The 21,372-nt window shown below is 46.7% G+C and overlaps 1 protein-coding gene across 1 annotated transcript; it reads left to right on the forward strand.

The window, feature by feature from the left end:
* The first annotated feature begins 1,813 nt into the window (after nt 1-1,813).
* LOC146260750 (inactive dipeptidyl peptidase 10-like) lies at nt 1,814-20,220 on the forward strand. Its single transcript, XM_084668573.1, has 26 exons — nt 1,814-1,849; nt 3,522-3,636; nt 3,966-4,061; nt 8,560-8,654; nt 9,195-9,269; nt 9,771-9,823; nt 10,202-10,283; nt 10,715-10,835; nt 12,018-12,172; nt 12,462-12,559; nt 12,915-13,038; nt 13,296-13,334; nt 13,456-13,563; nt 13,676-13,767; nt 14,413-14,460; nt 14,595-14,713; nt 15,992-16,039; nt 16,435-16,533; nt 16,718-16,787; nt 17,190-17,384; nt 17,664-17,718; nt 17,953-18,049; nt 18,187-18,245; nt 18,925-18,997; nt 19,100-19,173; nt 19,392-20,220. The coding sequence occupies exons 1-26, from the start codon at nt 1,814-1,816 to the stop codon at nt 19,524-19,526; spliced, it is 2,361 nt and encodes a 786-aa protein (XP_084524699.1). The 3' UTR covers nt 19,527-20,220.
* Nucleotides 20,221-21,372: the final 1,152 nt, after the last annotated feature.

A 21,372-nucleotide genomic window follows, 5' to 3' on the forward strand; every position in this document is an offset into this window, starting at 1 on the left:
TTGTGTTCCTACACATCCATCTCCAACAGCAGCTGCTTCCTGTCAGAGAGGCTGCCTGCGCAGCAACCTGGAGGCCGGGCTGGAAACACGGGCTAACAGGCCAGCATGCTTCAGCTGGCCATGTTTTTTAGAGACAGAGAGAGAGACAGAGAGAGAGAGACAGAGAGAGAGAGACAGAGAGAGACAGAGAGAGAGAGACAGAGAGAGACAGAGAGAGAGAGACAGAGAGAGAGAGACAGAGAGAGACAGAGAGAGAGAGACAGAGACAGAGACAGAGACAGAGAGAGACAGAGAGAGACAGAGAGAGACAGAGAGAGACAGAGAGAGAGAGACAGAGACAGAGAGAGAGAGAGACAGAGAGAGAGAGACAGAGAGAGACAGAGAGAGAGAGACAGAGACAGAGAGAGAGAGAGACAGAGAGAGAGAGACAGAGAGAGAGAGACAGAGAGAGAGAGACAGAGAGAGAGAGACAGAGAGAGAGAGACAGAGAGACAGACAGAGAGAGAGAGACAGAGAGAGACAGAGAGAGAGAGACAGAGACAGAGAGAGACAGAGAGAGAGAGACAGAGAGAGAGAGACAGAGAGAGAGAGACAGAGAGAGAGAGACAGAGAGAGAGACAGACAGAGAGAGAGAGACAGAGAGAGAGAGAGAGAGAGAGAGAGAGAGAGAGAGAGACAGAGAGAGAGAGACAGAGAGAGAGAGACAGAGAGACAGACAGAGAGAGAGAGACAGAGAGAGAGAGAGAGAGAGAGAGAGAGAGAGAGAGAGAGAGAGAGAGAGAGAGAGAGAGAGAGAGAGAGAGAGAGAGAGAGAGAGAGAGAGAGAGAGAGAGAGAGAGAGAGAGAGAGAGAGAGAGAGAGAGAGAGAGAGAGAGAGAGAGAGAGAGAGAGAGAGAGAGAGAGACAGACAGACAGACAGACAGAGAGAGAGAGAGAGAGAGAGAGAGAGAGAGAGAGAGAGAGAGAGAGAGAGAGAGAGAGAGAGAGAGAGAGAGAGAGAGAGAGAGAGAGAGAGAGAGAGAGAGAGAGAGAGAGAGAGAGAGAGAGAGAGAGAGAGAGAGAGAGAGAGAGAGAGAGAGAGAGAGAGAGAGAGAGAGAGAGAGAGAGAGAGAGAGAGAGAGAGAGACACAGAGAGACACAGAGAGACACAGAGAGACACAGAGAGACACAGAGAGACACAGAGAGACACAGAGAGACACAGAGAGACAAAGAGAGAGACAGAGAGAGACAGAGAGACAAAGAGAGAGAGAGAGACAAAGAGAGAGAGAGAGACACAGAGAGATAGAGAGACACAGAGAGATAGAGAGACACAGAGAGAGACAGAGAGACACAGAGAGAGACAGAGAGACAAAGAGAGATAGAGAGACAAAGAGAGATAGAGAGACAGAGAGAGAGACAGAGAGAGAGACAGGAAGAGAGACAGAGAGAGAGACAGGAAGAGAGACAGAGAGAGAGAGAGAGAGACAGAGAGAGAGAGAGAGAGAGACAGGAAGAGAGAGAAGGAGAGAGGGAGAGGGAGACAGGAAGAGAGAGGGAGATAGAGACAGATTGAGTGAAGGAGAGACATGGAAACATGCAGTGAGGGCGAGACTGATCCAAATCATGGTGTCATATCTGCTATTATCAAAGCATCCTTCAAACCTTCCCCATCCATCCATCCATCCATCCATCCATCCATCCATCCAACAGTCCCACAATGGTCGTTTGTCCCATCTGATCCGCTGTCATGACAACCGTTAATGGGTCTGTTGCCTGGACAGGGTCAGATGATGAGGGGAGGATGGAGCTCAGTGGTTAGAGCACTTGACTGGCGATGGAGAGGTTGCAGGCTCAGATGTCCATCCATACTGTACACTGCTTTACAGGATCCGCTAAATGAACATGGTTTCATTATTCTGCCTGGTGTCTCCGTGGAGACGTGGGGTAAAGACCTGGCCGTCTGCCCCCATCTGCCCCCGTCCTAATTACTCCTGTTTGCAGACCGAGTTTGCCTCCCTGACAGGCGGCTGGAGCCACAACATTCTCTACTCCTCACTAGCAGACAGGTGTTGTGGCAGTGCTGCCATGGCCAGGCTAGTTGGGGATAGTCTATCAAAGATAAATCAGCACTTCATGTAATACATACAACAAAAAAATTGGTTCATAATGTTGGACTGGAAGGCAGACCGACAGACTGTAAATTCAACAGAGGTAATATTTGCATAAGTGGATGTAGCAGAGATTCATTGATCTGTATGGCAGTGAAGCCCAGTTAGATTACGTGCCCTGGACACACACACACACACACACACATACGCAGACACGCGCGCACACACACACACGTCTGGGTTGACTGTACACAATGTGCAGGCTTGCAACGCATTTGTGTGCAACCCACGTTTCACCCTAAAGATGGAGCGATATAGCTCTCCAATATTTACACGGCATTTTCATACATGTAAAAACAAAAACAAAAACAGTGGTGATAGTAATCGTCATGAAATAAAGCCACAATCAAAAATCGTAGAAATCAGCCCATGAGTTTCCCTCTTTGTGAGGAGCAGAAATTGCAGATTTGCTTTGAAAGTCTAGGATGGTGCTCTCAGCTCAGAGGGTTTCTGGAGGACGATCGATAGGTCAGTTTTTGGCTCTCCATGCTCCCTCCAGACCCCCTGTTTCTGCAGAGGGAGGTGTACAGTAACAGCACTCTATTTTTACACTGTACTCACAAAAAAAGACTCCCCCCCCCCCCCCCTGGGCTGTCCCAGGAGGGAATGTTTCATGTCTGGATACTTTGGGGGGTTTATTCAGAATATTCTGTGTCCACCCTGAGTCCGTTTCTGTACATAGTGAGTTGTCTCTAACAGGTGGGGGCCATTAATTACGTTTATAACTCGAGCCTTGAGACCAACAGACTAATTATGGATATGAGGGTGTAAATGAAAAGCTGCCTGTCTGTTATGCAACCTGTCTTTGTCACAAGAGCCAAACTCAAATGATCGCAGTCCCATCATTTGAGTTTACAGAACATGGAAATGTGTGCTTCTCTGTGCATAGACAGATGCACTGGCCAGTTTTTTTTGTATTTTATTAAAACAGGCAATTCATTATTTCCATAATGAACTGATGTATTTTTTTTTTTACCAACGATTGGTAACACTGGTTCATTCTTCTCAAGCTGGATCTGTTCTGCCAGTTCTGGTCATTGTCACAGATGTTTACAAGGACGGCTGTAGATGTGGGTAGTAGGCTGGTTCCTGGTGGAGATGGTTACCGCTGTTTTGAAATGCCGTACATCTCATAATGTGTGTCTGTAATGTATTGTGTTCTAGGCGGTTGCAGTGTTAACTTGACCATTTGAAAAGTACAGTGGTTCACAATAAATTGAAAATATATTTGTTTCTCTCTCTCTCTCTCTCTCTCTCTCTCTCTCTCTCTCTCTCTTCTCTTTCTCTTTCTCTTTCTCTTTCTCTCTTTCTCTCTTTCTCTTTCTCTTTCTCTTTCTCTCTCTCTCTCTTCCCCTCTCTCTTCCCCTCTCTCAGGACTTTGTGGAGGTGAGTCCCCAGCAGAGGAACTGGAAGGGGATAGCCATCTCCCTGCTGGTCATAGTGGGGGTGTGCTCCCTCATCACCATGTCTGTGGTGGTCCTCACTCCACGTATGTACCCTCTACCAGCACAAACATGGCCTACGTGTGTGTGGTCGGACGCAGAGGTCTGTGTGTGTGTGGGGGCGTGTGTGTGTGTGACAAGGTGCAAATGCATGTGTATGTACTGTGTGTGTATTTGCGCGTCTGTCTGTGTGTGTGTGTGTGCATCATCCATCGGGTGTAAACAACACAGCACAGCATATGATTTAAATCTACAGCCCGTATAATTAGATTGTGTTATTAAATTGCATGATTATAGTGCTATTTATAAGGATGCAGCTTGAATGTATGTGGCTCTACCATCAGCCCTATGACGGTGTGTCTCTGTGACTCTGCAGTGGAGGTGGCAGGTGGCAGTAACTCCAGACTGATCTCAGATGACCTGCTCAGGCCAGAGTTCAGCCTGCACCACCCAGAGCCCAAATGGATCAGCAGTAAGTCTTCTGAGAAGGTCCTTCCCCTCCTGACTAAACGATGCCTTTTTCTTTTCCTGTTTTTACTTCATCACTGTGGGTCCCCTTCTCTCTCAGACAAATTAGTTTAGAATATCAAGTGTGTGTGTGTGTGTGTGTGGGGGGGGGTTCTCATACATTTAACGCACACAGACACATTTGAAATTTGTTGAATTATGGAACTATTGAAGATTTAAAAAATATATGGATTTGAGCCCTTCTCATTCTGGGTTTCTCTCAAATGCGGAGAGTTAAAAGTCCCTAAAGCCCCTACGTTAGACTTTCAAACTTGAACATTAGTTACAGTATTAGTCAATCCATCATTATACTCTCATCTTAATTTAAAATTGACTGCTCTACCTGTAATACTGCAGCTGCAAAACCATAACAAATGATGAATTGTAGTCATTTTTTTTTACCTTTTGCCCTTGTCAAAAGAAGAAAAACAATCTTATCTACAGTCTAGTCCTGGTATGCCCCTACGGAAAGCTCCAGTCTTTCAGCCAGGCCCTTCCCCTACAGGAACACTGCCCAAATGCCAGCCTGCCCTATTTCTATTCCCCTGTATCACTGTCGGAGCCAGCAGGGGTCCCGAGGGCTGGTTGAGCTCGTATATCCTCCGCTCCACACAGCCAGGCCTTGCTGGGCCCCAGACAGGGCTGTGGAACAGTCTGGGCGCCGGCTTGTGATTTGTGCGTGGCTCCTTGCCACAGCTCCCCGCCCTGCTCCCCAGACTCCTCTCTGAAACGGAGAGCGGGAGAGCGTGGACATGGACCAACCCCCCCCTCCCCCCGGAGGGCGCAGATATTAATGACTTTTTCCCATAGCCTGTTGATTCTCATCATGTATTAAGGGTGTGAGGACTTCTCCCACGCTGTTGCCCTCCCTCCCCCACACTCCTCTCTCCCTCCCCCTCTCCACCCCCCCCCCCCCCCTCCCTCAGACGTCCTGGATGGTCGTCACGCCAACACTGCGAGACGGGACAATGCCACGTCTCCTCTCCCCCCTCCTCCCCTCCTCCCCCCTCCTCCCCTCTCCCCCCCTCCTCCCCTCTACCCCCTCCTCCCCTCTCCCCCCCTCCTCCCCTCTCCCCCCCTCATCCCCTCTCCCCCCTCATCCCCTCTCCCCCCCTCATCCCCTCTCCCCCCTCCTCCCCTCTCCCCCCCCCCCCCCTCCTCCCCTCTCCCCCCTCCTCCCCTCTCCCCCCTCCTCCCCTCTCTCCCCTCCTCCCCTCTCCCCCCTCCTCCCCTCTCCCCCCCTCCTCCCCTCTCCCCCCCTCCTCCCTCTGGGGGACTGTTGAGATTCAGAAATGAGGAGAGAGGGCAAGAGAGAGAGGGTGTGAGTGAGAGAGAGAGATAAACAGATAGTGATACTGCAGTGGCCCTGTCTCGGCTCCTGCTTGCGCTTGGTTATTACATTTAAGGAGAGATTCCAGATCTCTGCAAGCCTGCTGCTTCTCAGGATATCATCATCACTCTGAGACAGACAGTGTGTTCAGTCATGCACATATCTACAGCACTCGGGTTATTTCATCCTACATGTTGTCTGATTGCGGGTGGTACAAAAACAGCAATTTTGTCAATTTACAATAAAATAAAAAGACAAAAACTAATTGGAAGTGAAGGGGGTCTGGATATTTCCGGAAGCCTCTGTATCTACAACATTGGGGTTGTAGATACAGACACCAGTAACCATCCTAGATGCTGTCTGGTTACTGGTGTCTGTTACCGGTATGTCAAATAAAAGTTTTGTTAAAGTTGCTTTCACTTGTGTTCACCAGGTAAGGGCGTGTCACATGGGATGAGGCCTTATTGCAGGGGCCCGGGATCGATTCTTGCCCGGGCTCTATCCTGCCTCTCTATAAAGCAGAAACACGGTGAAACATATCTTTAAAGCTACTTTCAATTCATTCTTCAGTTTGGTACCTTTTCTAGTTTGTTTAACATGGTTGATTTTTCAGTAACTGAGGCAAACGGACGTCTTTGAAACAAGACTTGCCACGCAAAGACCATAAATAAAACAATCATGCGATGTGATATATTCCTTTTCACCGTTGAGAACAGATTACAGAGCCTTGGCTTTAATCTATACCCAGCATCCTCAGTGCGACCCGCCTTCTCGGCGCTCGCTTTCTTAACCCTGGCGTTTCAATTAGCGTAACCATGGAAACCATATAACTTTGACATCTAAATATAGATGTTTGTCCTCTTCGTGTGGTGCGTTTTGATTCCCAGCATTCCGCCAGTAAACATACACTACGCAACTGATTAGTCGTGAGTGGGGCTGTCAAAACAGCTTGTTTTCAGAGAGGAGGAGAGGGAGTAGGCAGACGCAGTGTGTTAGGTTGGAAACTGTAGCAAATGAACAAGAATATATATACATCTAGACCATAGCAGCATTGTAGCAACGAAGTGATGTGTCTGGGTCTACAGGCTGTATACACAGCACGTTTGCATAAGTACAATGATTTTAATATTGTATCAAAGACTCTGTGGCCTAGTATCCAACACAGTACAGTGTGTATATGCTCTCAGAGAAGAGCTAAGGTTTCGGAGAACGCATAGCTGCACTTCTAGGGACAACTGGGATTGCCTCGATGAGCATGTTGTGAAACTAAAAGCAAAACTCAGTACCATCATTATTATTAAATAGGAACGGTAGGTTATGTAGTTGTGGCATGTGAAGCGTGTTAACACAGTGTGTATGGTAAGCCTGGAGGTCATCACAAGTTGTTAGTGAGAACAACACACGACTGCCTAATGCCGGGACAGCCCAGAAACGCAAGCAGCAGGGTGAAAGGTCACGGAAAGGTCAGTTAGTCGTCCTCGCATTCAGCATCAGCGGCAACACTTATCGCCTCTCCTGTCCTCGTTCTGAATACAGAAACAAACGTGAACTGAGAAACTACTGTGGTTTCCGTTAACACTTTGAATCTTCACAGGACAAGGCTATGCCATGGCATCGCTGTTCCTCAGCTTATTTTTAATGAGATCATGAGTTCACCTAACTTGTCAGAATAGAATAGAATATCTATTTTGCCGAATGGAACTGTTGGTGTATACAGAATCCTCGGGTATACAAGGAAAAACCATAAAGTAATTTGTATTATTTATTATAGAGAGTTGTTATTATATTTAACGGCTATACTGAGGCTGGTACAAGGTTATTTGAGGTTCCCAGGGGCTTGTAGAGTCCAGGCATGAGAGCCAGTGTATCAGTCAAGCCACCTTTTAATAGAGGGGCAATGAGGTGTGGAGCTGCCTGGTGTCCTTCTACCAGCCTCTCTATGGATCCATTACACACACACACACACACACACACACAAACAAACCCAGAGCCTTCAACTTTTCCTACAAAACAACAACCTCCACCAACAGCCTTTCTATGGATCCAATACACAACCCCCCCCCCCCCACACACACACACACACACACTCATACACAAACAGCAGTCTTGACATATAATTTGAACCTTCCTTAAAATGAACAAATGTCATGGGAACAGACCAGAGAGAAAGGAACAGTATCACTACGGTAACATCCTTGAAGATCAACTTTCGACTGAACACCTGAATCCTTGGATTTAGTTTAGGTGAATGAATACGTGGACGAAAAGCCTTGTGGGAAGGGGCTTGTTAGTTTCATTACACACTGTCAGTCCTGTCCCAAGTGTGCCAGTTTATATTAAAGATATTTCTTTCTAGAGATATTTTCCTACTGAGATTTGGAGGACGTGGTGACCAAGGCTTCAGCTTCTACAGTATCAAGGCCGGCCACACTTGAGACACTGAAATATTTTGTGTTTAAACCCATGATAATTTAGTTTTTGTATTCACATTTTCTCTTTCAAATTGGCCTTTGTGGTGGCTTTCAAAAGGCACCTGAGGGAAGCTGTAACAAGATCCTGATGAGCAGATTCCAGTGACCTATAGACAGTGAAGATGGTTTCTACAGTTTCATTCGCTGATACCGAAAATGTTTAACTGTATGAAGGTCGTACAGAAGCCCTTTCGCACAGTCAGTACCGGTATACAGTTTTCTCACAAACAAATAAATGACAATATTAATGTAAACAAATTTGGAAACGGTACTGTTTCCCCCAAAAAATATATCTTAACATGTGGTGTGAATGGGTGTGAGTGTGAGTTTGAGCTAGTGGCTAATACTGTAACAGCCAGTCCCAGTATTCGATGGTGTGGTGAACACGTAAGCTCTCTGTGTCAACTGTTGATCAGTATCTCCTGACCACAGGCAGTCACACTCCCCTTGTCAGCACTGACCAATCACATCGCTGAGTGAACAGGGACAACAGATGCACATAAATACATCAAATCGCATCAAAAGGCCGTCGTGATGAAAGGCTTCAGGGCTCTGCCGGGGCTTGTCCCTCTGTCTCTGCCGGCCTTCCGTCGACGTCTCAAAATGTTTGTTCCAACTTCCATCTTAAACATCAACTACGTCTTCGTCTGTCTTTGTCACAGATTCTGAAGTTCTGTACCGGAACGGAGATGGACACGTGATCAAGTTTAACTTTGTCGTAAACAAAACAGACATGTTCCTGACCAACAGCGTGTTTGTAAGTAAATCTACATTCTTGACGGAACCTGCTCTGTCATATTCATGAGATGGATTTGGGTTGAAACAGCAGAACTGTGAGAAGCTAAGCTCTTTTTATTTATTGTCACGTTAATGTCGAAGGCTTCTGATGGGTTATTTATTTGTTTTGTTTTTTGCGTCTTTAAGTCTTTTCTTTTAAGTCTTTAAGCAGCTTTGGCATTCATTGGCAAGCCCGCTCCAGTAATTTAACGGAGTAGAAAAACAGAGGGTTAACCAGTTGTCAAATGTTTATTTGCAATAGACCACTTTCCCTGTGTATTATTGGTGAGGTTATGACCTCACCAATAATACACAGGGAAAGTGGTCTTATGTTTACTTTACGGTACTTCACAGACAATTGTCTGTGAAGGACCGTAAAGTAAACATCAGGGTTTTTAACCACACTGACTGCATTGACTCAAAGTAAAGAAACATGTTCTGTCTCCTATCCAGGTTTGATGTCATCCGTATTAATATCTGTGTTTATCATTGAAATTCAGACCTGTTTCATTTATTACAGGTGGATTTCAAAGTTGCTAGATATTCTGTCTCCCCAGACATGAAATATGCACTCTTCGCCTATGATGTCAAACGGGTATGTTACTTAACACGCTACTGACGGTCGCTGCTTCCATAGGGTTGGGTCGTCACTTACTATATTCAATTCTCAATCATTAAATTCGATTCTCAATCATTAGATTCGATTTTCAATCATGCTCAATCCGAAAACACGACAGCTAATATCACAAGGCAGGTTTCTTAGAATTCAAACCTCACAAACAGCCTGAGAAACTTTCTGGGAGGGATTCTGAACTTAGCAAAGGTCCACACATTCCGACAGCATAGTGGATCATGATAATATTATTGATGAGTTGTCATTACGTAGTTCTTTTTTCAAGACATGGTGGTAGAATACTTCAGATCCTTCTGGAGTAACGGCTGTGGCAGTTTAGCAGAGAACAGGGAAGGTGTTTTAGATGGTTCAGTCATGCATGAAACATCACATCGCAGTATTTGGTACTGATGATATGTTTGCTATGACGTTTCAAACACAGAGTGCGGAGGTCTCCTATTCTAATCTCCGTATTGATTTTAGGTTTACAGGCATTCGTACACTTCGTCATACATCGTTTACAACATCCACACAAGGTAAGAATCCAAATTGAGTTTTTGACCAGTCTGTCCCCTTTGTGTTGACATTAATACTGCAATGTTTGTGTGGATAAATGATTTTCTGCTGTATTATTCACCAAGGCTAAAGAATCCTTTATTCAGCAACAGATGGTGTTTACTAATGTGTGTGTGTGTGTGGGGTTGGGGGTATACGTGAATGTACGTGCGGTCTTCTGGCTATATGTGTGGTTGTGTGTGTGTGTGTGTGTGTGCATATGTGTAAATATGTGTTGGTGTGTGTGTATATCTGTGTGTGTGTGTGTGTGTGTGTGTGTGTGTGTTTGTGCATATGTGTAAATATGTGTGGGTGTGTGTGTATATCTGTGTGTGTATATCTGTGTGTGTGTGTGTTAGGGAGGTGTGGGAATTGAACCCCCCTGAGGTTCAGAATGCAGTGCTACAGCATGCAGCCTGGGGGATGCAGGGACAGCAGCTGGTGAGTGTCACACACACACACACACACACACACACACACACACACACACACACACCTATGCAAGCATGCACACACACAGACTTTCTTTGAAAGAAAACAATTTCGATGCTCACCTAATAAAAACGGCATTTCGTATGCAGCTTGGTTTCGATACGGCTCTTAAATGTAAAATTGAAATCCTCTGCACCCCTTCCAAAAAGAAACTTCAAACTAACTTTGTTGTCGGTGGAGCTGCTCGTCTCTGACAGAAGAAGGAGACAATGCAGTGTGCCTGAGCTGGGGTCACTACTGCAGCATGATAGACTCCCTGACTTTCTCTATGAGCCTCTGCCTAAAGATAATATTCTCCCCTTGTGGGGACGGACAATTACGCTTTTTGAGTTGAATAGAAAACGACTGTATGAGTGTTCACACCGCTGTTTTCATTTCAGATGTACATCTTTGAAAACAACATCTATTACCAATCAGATGTGAGAAGCAATTCTCTGAGGATCACGTCCTCCGGGAAGGAGGGAGTCATTTTTAATGGGATCGCTGACTGGCTGTATGAAGGTTTGTATGGATGGTCGGCGACTTGCAGATTCAAGGCCCAACCAAGGACACTCCAAGAATATATAATATACGTAGAAGGGGAGAGGGACAGAGAGAGAGAGAGAAAGAGGGGGGGGGGGGGAGGAGAGCAGGCAGTGGGGGGAGACAGAGGGAGAGTGGGAGAAGGACAGAAAGGGCGAGAAATAGGAAGTGGGGGAGAAAGAGGGATAGGGGGAGAGTGGGAGATAAAGAGAGAGGGAGGGAGAGAAACAGGGAATGGAGGAGAAGAATGGGATTGGTGTTAATAAATAACCGACAGACACAAATGAGTAAATCACATTTCCACAGATGAATTGCAGGCTTGTGCTTTCAGAGAAAGATGGGCTGAAATTCCAAATGAGTGCTAAATGCATTAGTCTGTCGAGAACACCAATTAAATCCAGGAAAAGTAATTCAGACATTTAGCTCAGATAATTAGATTCAAATGAAGGCCGGCCATTACCTTTCACAAGGCAACACGGCAGACACCGTCTACTCTGTAACCTCAAAGATCATTTCAGGTGCTTTTGGAAGCGATCACATAAAACATTGCTCCAAAAAGGCTGCACTCGCTCACTGTACTGTGTCGCCATCTCTTTTGTACGAAAAAACTGAAAGTCAAAAGATCAGGCTTTCAGTAAATACAAAATGAAAACTTTTGGAATGTTTTTGGTGTATTTGAAATGTTCCCCGACACCACTGCAGTGGTGCACAGGAGCGGTTCTACACAGGGGCCTACAGGGGCCAGTGCCCCTGTAAAAATGTCCCTGGCCCCCCCTGTGGCCCCCCTGAGCTGATGGAATTGTATTTATTTATTTATTTTTAAACGTTTTTTTTTTCTAGTAGTCATCATGAACCGAGGAAGGGACATTGCAGCTTTTTTTGCCCAAGTAAATAAGAAAGTGAGAGAAACATCAAGGTATTGAGAGAGTTAAGGAGATGGAAGAGGGAGAGCCAGAGCGGTTTGAATGATTTTAATGTAAAGCAAAATTAAAGTATTTAATGTTTAAATACATTTGTTTCTGTTTTTAATGTGCCCCTCTGATTAAACACTGGGCCCCCCTTGGCCCCCCCTTGGCCCCCCCAGTAAAATTTGTCTAGAACCGCCACTGGTGGTGCATATGTGTCAGAAGGAGGGAGGATAACAGCTGTTGTTGTGTTCAGAGGAGGTTCTGCGGTCGTATGTGGCCCACTGGTGGTCTCCCGACGGGGCAAGGCTGGCCTACCTGACGATCAACGACAGCCTGGTGCCCAACATGTTGCTTCCTCAGTTCACTGGCAGCACATACCCCACAGGACTACATTACCCATACCCCAAGGTGAGCAGGAAACGGGACACGAGGTTGTGTGTGATTCCGTCTTGCGGCAGCTGTTGCAGAACCTTTATTTGAGCTCTTCGCTGAAATTTGCAGAATTTTGAGCCTTGAATCTCTCTACTACCTGTAGGAAAATGTATAGTCTAGCATCTCTGGCTGTGTATTTTGCTTTGCGCAGGGCTTTGCAACTACCACGTCTAAACCTCACATTCTGTTTAGTCAAATGTAAAACAACCTTTTTGATGTTAAGACAGGGTTGTTTTACGGTTGCTGGGATGTGTTTTGGGTGCAGGCGGGCCAGCTGAACCCCACTGTCCGTGTGTTTGTGGTCAACCTGTTTGGGCCCACACACACCCAGGAACTGGTGGCTCCCAGTGACCTCCACTTCAGGTGACACAAGTCTCAGCCGAGGACAGTCTCCTCACAGAACCATACAGTACAATGACATCTTAATCATCCTTGTAGACCCCATACAGTACAATGACATCTTAATCATCCTTGTAGACCCCATACAGTACAATGACATCTTAATCATCCTTGTACACCCCATCCGTAAGTTTCTGTTTATGCACGTTGGATGAATAGTTTATAAACTTTTCCATGTAATGTGTGTCTCTGGTGTATGCATGTCTCTGTTGTGGGTGTGTGGTGTGTGTGTGTGTGTGGTGTGTGTGTGTCTGGTGTGTCTGGTGTGTGTGTGTGTGTGTCTGGTGTGTGTGTCTGGTGTGTGTGTCGGTGGCTCCAGGGACCGCTATGTGACGATGGTGGAGTGGATCAGCACCACCCACCTCAGCGTACGCTGGATGAACCGCGCCCAGAACGCCTCGCTGCTCAGCGTGTGTGAAGCCGCGGTGGGGTCGTGCGTCCAGGTGTGTGTGTTCGGCCCGGGCAGCAGGAGAGACATCTCTCAGGACTTGGCCTCATTAGCCTTGGACGCTAATGACACCACGTTGTTCGTCATCCATTAGCCGGGAGCAAGGACGCGTGGCTAGTGATCCTGGGAGGCCAGGCTGGATATAGCATGATCTTGACATACCTACAATATGGCTTTTTCTAAACAGTAGAACGCTATTTCTGTGATGTACTTTGTTCATACGGATGTATCTGATTTCTGCTTTCTCTCCAGAGACACGAAGAGACGTCAGATCTCTGGCTCACAGGACAGGTATCGCCGTTTGGGGCGGGGGAGGGGGGGGGGGGAGTCAAAGTCTTTTTGCATTTTTTTTCGTGCCAATAGAGGGCAACAATGAGCTGAGTGTCCCCTGAAAGCTGTGTTTTGATCCCAGGACCAAAAGCCCATGTTCTCTCAGGACATGAGCCGGTTCTTCCTCACCACCCCTGTGAGGCAGGGCGGACACGGCGAGTTCAACCACATCACCATGTTTACCAGGAAGGTGGGTGCTGCTTTCACTGGGACAGAATGGAAGACATTGAATGGTTCGGTGTCTGAGTAGGGGTTTCTTAATATTGAACGTTCCACCTCCGATTGGGTTTCCTGTCCTTCAGTCCAGGAGCGATCAGAGCGAGGTCCGACACCTGACCTCCGGGAGCTGGGAGGTCACCAGGATCCTGGCCTACGACGAGGACAACCAGATCATGTGAGTGACATGGCGTGCTTGTTTGAATTTACATCAGGGCTGTGACAACATGTAAAAAAAATGTGAGAGTGAGATTTGGTGGGACCAAAATGTTAACCCCCCCATCCCCGAGAGACGAGCTGTCACGGGTGTTTGTGCGTCTATGTTGCTTCACTCCGTGTGCCTGCGCCTCATCCAGTACTGTTTACAACGTTAGCAGGGCTACTTGGTTGGTGTTGCCTTCTCAGGGTGAGAAATACAAGGTGTGGCGTGAGAGCGTGTGAACTGGTTGAAATGCGTGTCTCACTCCCACGTGCGAGACAGTTGGCCCTGATACATAGATTATACAAAATATTTATACCACATTTTATATTTATACTCAATCAGCAGACTGTTATCTGAAGTGACATGCAAATAATGCCTGAAGTAAGTGAAGCTGATAATCAAGGATCAGACGTGCACAGTTCTAACAGAGTTTCGGTGGCCACGAGCCAAGGAACAGTCTGTTTTTTTAACTGCCTCCTCATCTACTTATCACATATTATCAGTCATATTTTTTTCATCACCTCCTTCAGACTATATAACCAGATCTATCTTCAGTTTGAAATGAATAGCATTCATTAGCGTTGTTTTAATGAACCGCTATTTATTTTTGAACCTTAATAGATATTTTCTCAGTACTGAGGACTCACCACAAAAGCGACATCTGTACAGGTGAGTCCTACACCACACATTCTGAGCACAAACATTTGTCATGCACCTTCGGAAAACACTGTACGTTAAACCGTTAAGCACTCAAACAGACCCAGTGATGAAACATCCCATAATATAACCGCTCGCCTTCCCAGTGTGTCTGCCGTCGGTGTGTTTCCACGGCAATGCCTGACCTGCCAGCTGAACCATGAGTGCAGTTTCTATGACGCTGAGCTCAGCCCGAGCACCCAGCATGTCCTGCTGGGCTGTCGAGGTGAGAGGCGGCTCCGCCCACGCTCCTCTCCCCTGTTCCTCCCCTCCTCCCCCACGCTCCTCTCCCCTGTTCCTTCCCTCCTCCCCCACGCACCTCTCTCATGTTCCTCCCCTCCTCCCCCACGCTCCTCTCCCCTGTTCCTCCCCTCCTCCCCCACGCTCCTCTCCCCTGTTCCTCCCCTCCTCCCCCACGCTCCTCTCTCTTGTTCCTCCTCTCCTCCCCCACGCTCCTCTCCCCTGTTCCTTCCCTCCTCCCCCACGCTCCTCTCCCCTGTTCCTTCCCTCCTCCCCCACGCACCTCTCTCATGTTCCTCCCCTCCTCCCCCACGCTCCTCTCCCCTGTTCCTCCCCTCCTCCCCCATGCTCCTCTCCCATGTTCCTTCCCTCCTCCCCCACGCTCCTCTCTCATGTTCCTCCCCTCCTCCCCCACGCTCCTCTCTCATGTTCCTCCCCTCCTCCCCCACGCTCCTCTCCCCTGTTCCTCCCCTCCTCCCCCACGCTCCTCTCCCATGTTCCTCCCCTCCTCCCCCACGCTCCTCTCCCCTGTTCCTCCCCTCCTCCCCCAGGCTCCTCTCCCCTGTTCCTTCCCTCCTCACCCACGCTCCTCTCCCATGTTCCTCCCCTCCTCCCCCATGTTTCTCTCTCATGTTCCTCCCCTCCTCCCCCACACTCCTCTCCCCTGTTCCTCCCCTCCTCCCCCACGCTCCTCTCTCTTGTTCCTCCTCTCCTCCCCCACGCTCCTCTCCCATGTTCCTCCCCTCCTCTCCTACACTCCTCTCCCATGTTCCTCCCCTCCCCCCCCCCCACGCTCCTCGCCCATGTTCCTCCCCTCCTCCCCCATGTTCCTCTCATGTTCCTCCCCCACGCTCCTCTCCCCTGTTCCTCCCCTCCCCCCCACGCTCCTCTCTCATGTTCCTCCCCCATGTTCCTCTCTCATGTTCCTCCCCCACGCTCCTCTCCCCTGTTCCTCCCCTCCCCCCCCCACGCTCCTCTCTCATGTTCCTCCCCCATGTTCCTCTCTCATGTTCCTCCTCCACGCTCCTCTCCCCTGTTCCTCCCCTCCTCCCCCCTGTTCCTCTCTCATGTTCCTCCCCTCCTCTTCCACACTCCTCTCTCATGTTCCTCTCTCATGTTCATCCCTTCCTCCCCAAAGCTCCTCTTTCATGTTCCTCCCCTCCTCCCCCACACAACTGTATAATTCAGTTCATAGATGGATAGTGATGATTAAAATGAAAAAAAAAGACACGTTGCTACATTTGTTGTGTTTTGTCTCTCACAGGCCCAGGTGTCCCCATGGTCATGCTGCTGACCTTCCAGAATCCCAACTGTGAGTGTGTGTGTGTTTGTGTGTGTGTGTGTGTGTGTGTGTGTGTGGGGGGGGGGGGGGTTAAGGTCTTGCAAACATTAGCTGGCACTTTGAGATTTGAATGGCAGTTTTTCTGCCTGTGAGCGTCCAGTAACTCTGAACCTGTTGCAGTGATATCATAATTGCGGTGCACTTGCACGTCCATTTTTTCAAGCAAGTCTAAAACAAACGACAAAACAAGATGCCACTATGCAGATAAATTTGCCTTTTGCATTTAATTTATTTGATAAATAAAAACCTTTCGGTTTGTCTAGAAGCCACGTCTGTTCGTGTTCGTCTTTCACGAGAACATCGTCTGTCACAGTCCATTTCTCCAACCCAGTTGTTCAGTTGACGTTGAGACATGTCTTTAACAGCGTACTATATCCTGGAGAACAACTCTCCCCTCCGAGCTGTCTTGGAGAAGAAAAAGACCTTTAAGACCGACATCAGGGCCATTCCACATGAACACTTTGGTACGAGTCACCTCTGAAGTGGTCTTCGCCTCCGTATCACTCTGTGTGGTTTTTTTCTCTTTCTCCCTCTCTCTCTCTTTTTCTCGCACACACGCACACCTACACTCCGTAGTGGTACACAAACCCAATTCTATTTCTTCTCAAACTCATTTCCACCCCTGTAATTTTCTCTTTTCTCTCACAGAACTTCCTTTGAAATTGACCTATCCTGTTGACTTCTCTGAATCTTTTTTCTACGGCCTTCTCTTGATTGTGTAAGCACATGTCCATATATTTCTACGTGTCGCTAGCTTTGTGTGCTGTAAACATGATAAACAACATCTCAAGCTGTCTGTGCTGCAGACTACAGACAAGAGTCTCCCCACATAGTCCCCCCCTCTCCTTCCCTAGTTCTTTTACATGACTCTTTCCTGGCCACTCACGCTTTCTGTCGTACTTACTTACTTTCTTTCTTCCTCCCCCCCTCTCTCTTTCTCTCTCTCTCTCTCTCTCTCTCTCTCTCTCTCTCTCTCTCTTTCTCTCTCTCTCTCTCTCTCTCTCCTTTTCTATCCTTCTCCCTCTCTCTCTCTCTCTCTCTTTCTCCCCTCACTGCCTGTTACTTTCTTTTTTTCTCTGTCTCTCCCTCACCCCCCCCCCCCCCTCTCTCCCCCCCTCAGCGACGGCAGTCCAGGCAGCCAGTCTGTGAGTGATGAGTTCCAGCTGGGCTGGGACTCTGTGCTGGTCAGCTCTGAGGACGTCATCGTGGCCCGTGTGGATGGCCTGGGGTCTGGCTACCGGGGCCAGCGAGTCCTGCACCAGGTCCATAAGAAGCTGGGGACCATTGAAGTCCAGGACCATGTTGCTGCATTGGAGTAGGTCCAGTGTATTACCGTTGTGTAGAGATGCAGTTGGTTTATCTCTTCTTGTTGGTTTTCTGGTACGTTTTTTTTGTTGTTGCCTGATTGCCCTTGGTGAAATGAATCAAGTGCCCCCAAAGTATCTGAGCAAGAAATTCTCAATTGAAACCTTGATTTTAGGCCAGTCCTGTGTTCGTTGAAGTTTGTAGGTGGGACGATATAGATGGTGGTTGAGGTATATCTCGTTTGAAACACAAGGCAATACTCAAATGGTGTTTGTTTTGTTGTTGCCAGGTACTTGATGAAACTTCCATATGTTGATCGCTCACGCATTGGGATCTACGGAAAGGTACTGTAAATGGACTGGAGAGGAGGCATTTTATTGGCTCAGAGAAGTCGGCTCACTGCCAATGAAATACCTGATAGAGTGGAGGGGACAGACTTAAAGGAAATCTCTCAGACTTCAGTTTACTATGATTTTGCATTTCCATCAACTCACCTTTTGGAAGTTATGTATTATCAACATTCTTCTGTTAGAAATTCCAATATTGATTCATTAAGTGGAGAGATGTTCTCTTTACAGGGCTATGGTGGTTACGTCTCCTTAATGTTACTGAAGTCGACAGACAAAATCAAGTGTGCCGTTGCCATGGCTCCGGTGACTAATTGGACTATGTATGGTAAGCAAATGCTGTGAACTTTACAAAGCGTCTTCGCTGGCTTAGGTGACACATTTTCTCTGAGGAACAGGAAATACAATATAAAAACAACAACAGAACAAAAGTTATGATGAATGTTGTTTGTTTCCAAATTGCAGCTTCGGCATTTTCAGAGCGATACTTGGGCCTTCTGTCGGAAGGTGAAAACAGATATCAAGTAAGTTGTTTACCTTTGCTCATATGCTGTTTGAATCCTCTCATTCTGTCTTCTCCCCTGTTTCACACACACTGTGATGTCACACCAGATTGGAAAACAGCAAGACTTTTAGCACTGCACTGTGTGGGTGTGTCTTCAGTTTGTCTGCACATTTGTGTATGGTATTGGATTGACAACAACATAAAAAAATAGCACTAGCCCTGTTCACCAGGGCTAGTTCACCAGGGCTAGTTCACCAGGACTAGTCAAAGAGGAACATTGATTTAGAAAGTCACAGGGTTCTCTGGAACCTCTCAGCACAGCTGCTCTGACAGTGTCTGAATAACGTAAGGCAATTGGAAGTGTTTTTCTTCATGTGGGTTGTTGATATGTGGGCCAGACAGTTCTATTTCTGTCGCTCCCTTAGCTGTAGTGAGTCAAATGATGCTAGCAGTGAGAAGAAGCAGAAAATGACCACAAGTTCATCAGTAGAAATTCACCCAAGCATTCTTTGGAGAAAAAATGATTATGATGATTTGGTTGTTGCTTCGTTAATGGCACACGGTTGCCAGAGTTTGGGAACACAATGCTTTATATTGTAACCAGCTGGGGATTATGTATGGAGAAGAAAACTGCTGTCATAAACATGAAGTCATGCTGGTTGTCTTAAGCAGCCCCCCTTGTACCCGTGCTTTTCTAGGCTTCTAGTGTGCTGCAGAACATGAAAACATTACACGGACAGGATCTGCTTTTGGTTCATGGAACTGCAGACGGTAAGGGCTGGGGGACTCGGTCGTCATGTCAAAAAAGAGTTGTAACAATTTGGGTTGTATCCAGAGGTAAGACAATGATACGTTTTTCTTTTTTTTTTCTAGCAAATGTTCATTTTCAGCATTCGGCAGAACTCATTCAACGTTTAATAAAGATTGGGGCAAACTACTCGATGCAGGTATGGTCTGCGATTCGCATGAACCAGTACAGAGCAAACATCCTTTGGGTTGTTGTTGTGGATAATGCTGTGAAACATTAACCTTGACTGTAGTAAATATGTGTATAACTGCAGCTTGTAGCTCCGTGCTGTTTGTTTGGGCTCTGAGGACAGATGCTGTCTGAGTGACAGCTTCATTGCCTGGCTGTGTGTCCTCACCGACCTTGTTTTTGAGACAGATCTACCCGGACGAAGGCCATTTCCTGTCACCTAAGAGCCAGCGGCACTTCACGGAGTCCCTGATTGGCTACTTCAGAGTGTGTCTGCAGGGATACGGATCATTGTTACCCGAGCAACCGAAGGAGGAGGAGTGACCTGCCTCTGGACAAGCGAGGAAAGCTCTTTGAATGCTGTACACTGCACTGTGCTGGGGATTGAGATGTTGGCACAGGATTGCTGTGTGTGTGTGTGCGTGTGTGCCTGTGTGTGCCTGTGTGCCTGTGTGTGTGCCTGTGTGTGTGTGTGTGTGTGTGTGCCTGTGTGTGTGCGTGCGTGTGTTTGTGTGAGTGCGTGTAAATCTCCAAACTAGCAGATAAGTTAACGGACAACTAATACGGTTGTCAGTTTGTCGTTTTCAGTTGACACATTTTCTCAACACACCTTGATTTTTACCTGTACATTCCTTTCGTCACCTCCATAACCGCATGCTTGTGTTGGCTGGTTTAGGAGCTGTTTTTATCGCATAACAGACAATTTATCCCTTGTTTTAGTGCACGTTCCTTTTTTTCCTCATTGATAAAATCAATGTGCACAAGATGATATACTTTTGCGTTTCAGTTCATTTGTTGATGTGCAGTTGCATCATGGTCGTGCTCTCAACTCGTCACACTTCGTTTGCCGCTGGACGAAGGAACACGTACTGTACAGACTTTCTGCTCCATCTGAGCAAGACTATAGACACTGTTTTAGAGGATTTGATACATTTTGGTTTTAAACAATGGTGAACGTGGGCATGGTATCAATTGTGTATCAAGTCAACTATTGTGTTCTTTGCTAATATTGCTTCTGTTGGATATTTGAATAATAAATATTACAAAATACATAATTCTTCATGTTTTCTTCTTTCCACAGTACATGCATCTTTCTTGGGATGTGCAAAGTTAATCCTGTGTTTAGTCTGAATATGCACCAACAACGTTATTCAGAGGAAAAGGTCAAGGTATTGATTCATTTCAGTGCTGACACCACCTGCTCAGACTATGATGAATGGATGTTTCCGAAACCTCCTGTAGTCCTACTGGCTTTATCTTCACTATGTGCAGAGCAGGGTGTCTACTCAACTAAAGAAGTAGAGGTCTAACATTCCAGTAAAAGTTCCAGTAAAATTTCGTTGTTAGAATGTTACAGTAACATTCCACAGTTTAATTCATTGTTCAAATTGTGACATTCTAATAATGGAATGCCACTGTGACAATTGGTGCCATTATATTGTTAGAATATCACAGAAACGTTCCGTTGATAGAATGCAATTGTGACATTCAATTTCTAGGACAGGCAGGTACCGCAGAGATAAGCATACATTGTATGGCCATTAGCAGTGTGACGTCAAGCTCATCAATGATGCATACTTTTATTTCTAATATTTTTTCAACCTTTCAAAACCTATTTTCCCGCACGCGTAAATGAACAGAGAGAGGAGGAAAGGGGATAAGAGATAAGCCTAGAGCAGAGTACATACTCTAGGCTAGAGCACAGTACATACTCTAGGCTAGAGCAGAGTACATACTCTAGCCTAGAGCACAGTACATACTCTAGGCTAGAGCACAGTACATATTCTAGGCTAGAGCACAGTACATACTCTAGGCTAGAGCACAGTACATACTCTAGGCTAGAGCAGAGTACATACTCTAGGCTAGAGCAGAGTACATACTCTAGGCTAGAGCACAGTAGAGTTTAGCAGGGTCCTACTCATCAATAATGCAAACTTTTTTTTGAAAGACATTTTTAAACCTTTCACACTTTATTTTTTCACACGTGAAGTGAAGGAAAGGTGTGACTTTTCAGTAGTATGAATGTGTGTGAACGTTTCATACGTGAATGTGTTGCCTATGTGTTTGTGTAAGGACAGTTTGAATGATTTCCTAAACGGGCCTTTCTAGAAGAATGTAGGCAGGTGAAGGTAACACTGTTTGGCAGGATATCTCCACTGGGCCGTCTCCT

The sequence above is a fragment of the Hypomesus nipponensis genome, chromosome 12 (genome assembly GCF_054491055.1).
Source record: "Hypomesus nipponensis isolate SF chromosome 12, ASM5449105v1, whole genome shotgun sequence".
Classification (NCBI taxonomy): domain Eukaryota; kingdom Metazoa; phylum Chordata; class Actinopteri; order Osmeriformes; family Osmeridae; genus Hypomesus; species Hypomesus nipponensis.

Coding starts and splice junctions, on each gene's coding strand:
- LOC146260750 (XM_084668573.1), top strand. CDS start 1,814: ATGGAGAGGTTGCAGGCTCAGATGTCCATCCATACT. Junction 13,768..14,412: donor GACGAGGACAACCAGATCAT/GTGAGTGACATG, acceptor GAACCTTAATAG/ATATTTTCTCAGTACTGAGG. Junction 18,246..18,924: donor AAGGTGAAAACAGATATCAA/GTAAGTTGTTTA, acceptor GTGCTTTTCTAG/GCTTCTAGTGTGCTGCAGAA.